The 2,091-nt window shown below is 43.9% G+C and overlaps 1 protein-coding gene across 1 annotated transcript; it reads right to left on the bottom strand.

Moving 5' to 3' along the window:
* Positions 1-306: 306 nt before the first annotated feature.
* LOC133386124 (taste receptor type 2 member 9-like) lies at positions 307-1,275 on the bottom strand. Its single transcript, XM_061629731.1, has one exon. It carries the CDS (start codon positions 1,273-1,275, stop codon positions 307-309), a length of 969 nt encoding a protein of 322 aa, XP_061485715.1.
* Between the last annotated feature and the right edge of the window lie 816 nt (positions 1,276-2,091).

Raw genomic sequence — 2,091 nt, 5'->3', positions numbered from 1 at the left:
TAGAATGGTACCAATGGAACCAATTACCCAGGGAGGTGGTGGGCTCTCCAACACTGGAGGCATTCAAGAGGTAGCTGGACAGCCACCTGTTGGGGATGCTATTAATCTGGATCCCTGCATTGACCAAGGGATTGGACTCGATGGCCTTATAGGCCCCTTCCAGCTCTACTGTTCTATGGTTCTATATTGTCAAAGTCTGGTCAGGCTGCTGCTCAAAGGAGATCTTTGAGGAATTGTCAGGGAGGTTAGAAAAAGATAGTTTTGATAAGGCTACTAGCAAACTTTCACAAGATGGTTCACACATTCTTAAGACTGGCAAGTTCCTTTCGGAGTCTTGGGATGGCAAGGTGATGCAGTTGTCTGCAGACTCTGGCACACAGTATCACACAGAGTTGTGGTGAAAGCCTGCTTGAGTTTGGAATTCGTGATAATCAAAACGATGGCATGTCCCGAATGATATGCAGCCACCACAAGTAGGGATATGAGAACTGTCCAAGGACTGAAGAACAAAGTGAATGAGACTTCAGATGCAAAGGCTGCACTGTAGAGGAGAAGGAATGAGATCAGGGTCTTGATAGCTCTCAAGTGAACATCCATCCTCTGATCTCTAAAACCTTCCGCGTTCTGTTGAAGCGTCTTAATGTGGTGCAGAAGTGAGTGAATTAAGAAGACCGAAAAAGCTAAACATATAATAAAGGAAGGGAAAGTCCCCCCAATGTACAGAATAGCAGAACATAGCATCTGAAAGTTCCCATCAGAGCATGTTCCATTACTGTCACCCATAGCAACCCTTGTCCCATTGCAACAATGGCTGCAGTGTCCTAACCAGATCAAAGGAAGGGAAACAAGGAAGGAGGCCACCACTGATCCTAGAAGCAGGTGTGGGACGATGCTGGTGATCCTCATCTTCATCTTCACGAGGAGCGGCTGGGTAAAGTTGGCAATTTTCATGCAGTAAAAGACAGCAAGGCAGGTGGCTATCCACAGACTAGCAGCATTGAAAAATGCCCAGAGGAACATGACAGGTGTCGGCAGAGGTTTTGGATTGTCGGTATCGAGGAAGATCGAGTAAAGGAAGCTCAAAGTAATCCCGAGGAAAAGGAGGCGGGACAGGCTCAGGGCCAACAGGATCATGTCAAACGGTGAGAGTTGTTTGCTTCTGAGCCAGCCGAGGCCGCTCGCAACAGTGATGAATCCATTTCCCATCACCCCAACGGCAATCACAGCTGTGGTGACAATTAGAAATAAAAAATGGAGAGGAACTGAGTCCAACATCGTCCCCCAATTTGTGGACAACAGAAGCTAATAGAAAACTTCCTGTGGTTTGGGCTGTGGACAGTTTGTGGCTAAGTTGCCACACTTCTCTCTGTCTTTTATCTAGGATAGCTGGAAGCGTTACAGATATATATTTAATCTAGGATTGTTGCTGGAAACATAAATATGAATTGGTATACATCCTGTTTGCAATATTTGCATGCCCTTTTCCATGCCTTTGTGTACCTACTGTCAGGTATATTTGCAGACTGAAGATTGGCCTATTATCCAGACTACCAAGGATATCATCATCATCAGAATAAAACACCAAGCAGGTGTGTGGAGTCAGACTTGGGAGGCCCACTTATTGGGAAGAGAATTGGTGTAACTGGGCCTGTTCACATAGGTGAAAACCCTGCTCAAATGATCATCCAATCCATAATGCATCTCGATTATCACCTAGGTTTATGGAATACGCTCCTGAGGGAGACCCACCTAGCACCAGCCTTGTAATCATTTCAGCACCAGTCAAAGCTGTTTTTGTTTTCCTGGGCATTTGGGCAGCAGCAATGACATATTGCTGCCCTGGGCTCCTGCCGGGAGGAAGGGCAGGATATAAATCAAATAATAAATAAAAAGGAATAATATTGTATGGTTAAATCTCTTTTTAATATATTTTTCTAATTGTAATATTGTAGGGGGGGTTACTTGTTTTGGAAATTTTTCGTGTGAAGTGATATTTTATTTCTTTTATTTATTTATTTATTTATTTATACAAATGTAATTAGCCTAAATATAATCTAGGGCTGACCCAAGACACTTTTGGTCTGAGTTGAA

This window comes from Rhineura floridana, chromosome 5 (genome assembly GCF_030035675.1).
Source record: "Rhineura floridana isolate rRhiFlo1 chromosome 5, rRhiFlo1.hap2, whole genome shotgun sequence".
NCBI classification, from domain to species: Eukaryota; Metazoa; Chordata; class Lepidosauria; order Squamata; family Rhineuridae; genus Rhineura; species Rhineura floridana.
The sequence above is the reverse complement of the archived record's forward strand: the minus strand, read 5'-3'. Positions and strand labels throughout refer to the sequence as shown.

Coding starts and splice junctions, on each gene's coding strand:
- LOC133386124 (XM_061629731.1), bottom strand. CDS start 1,275: ATGTTGGACTCAGTTCCTCTCCATTTTTTATTTCTAATTGTCACCACA.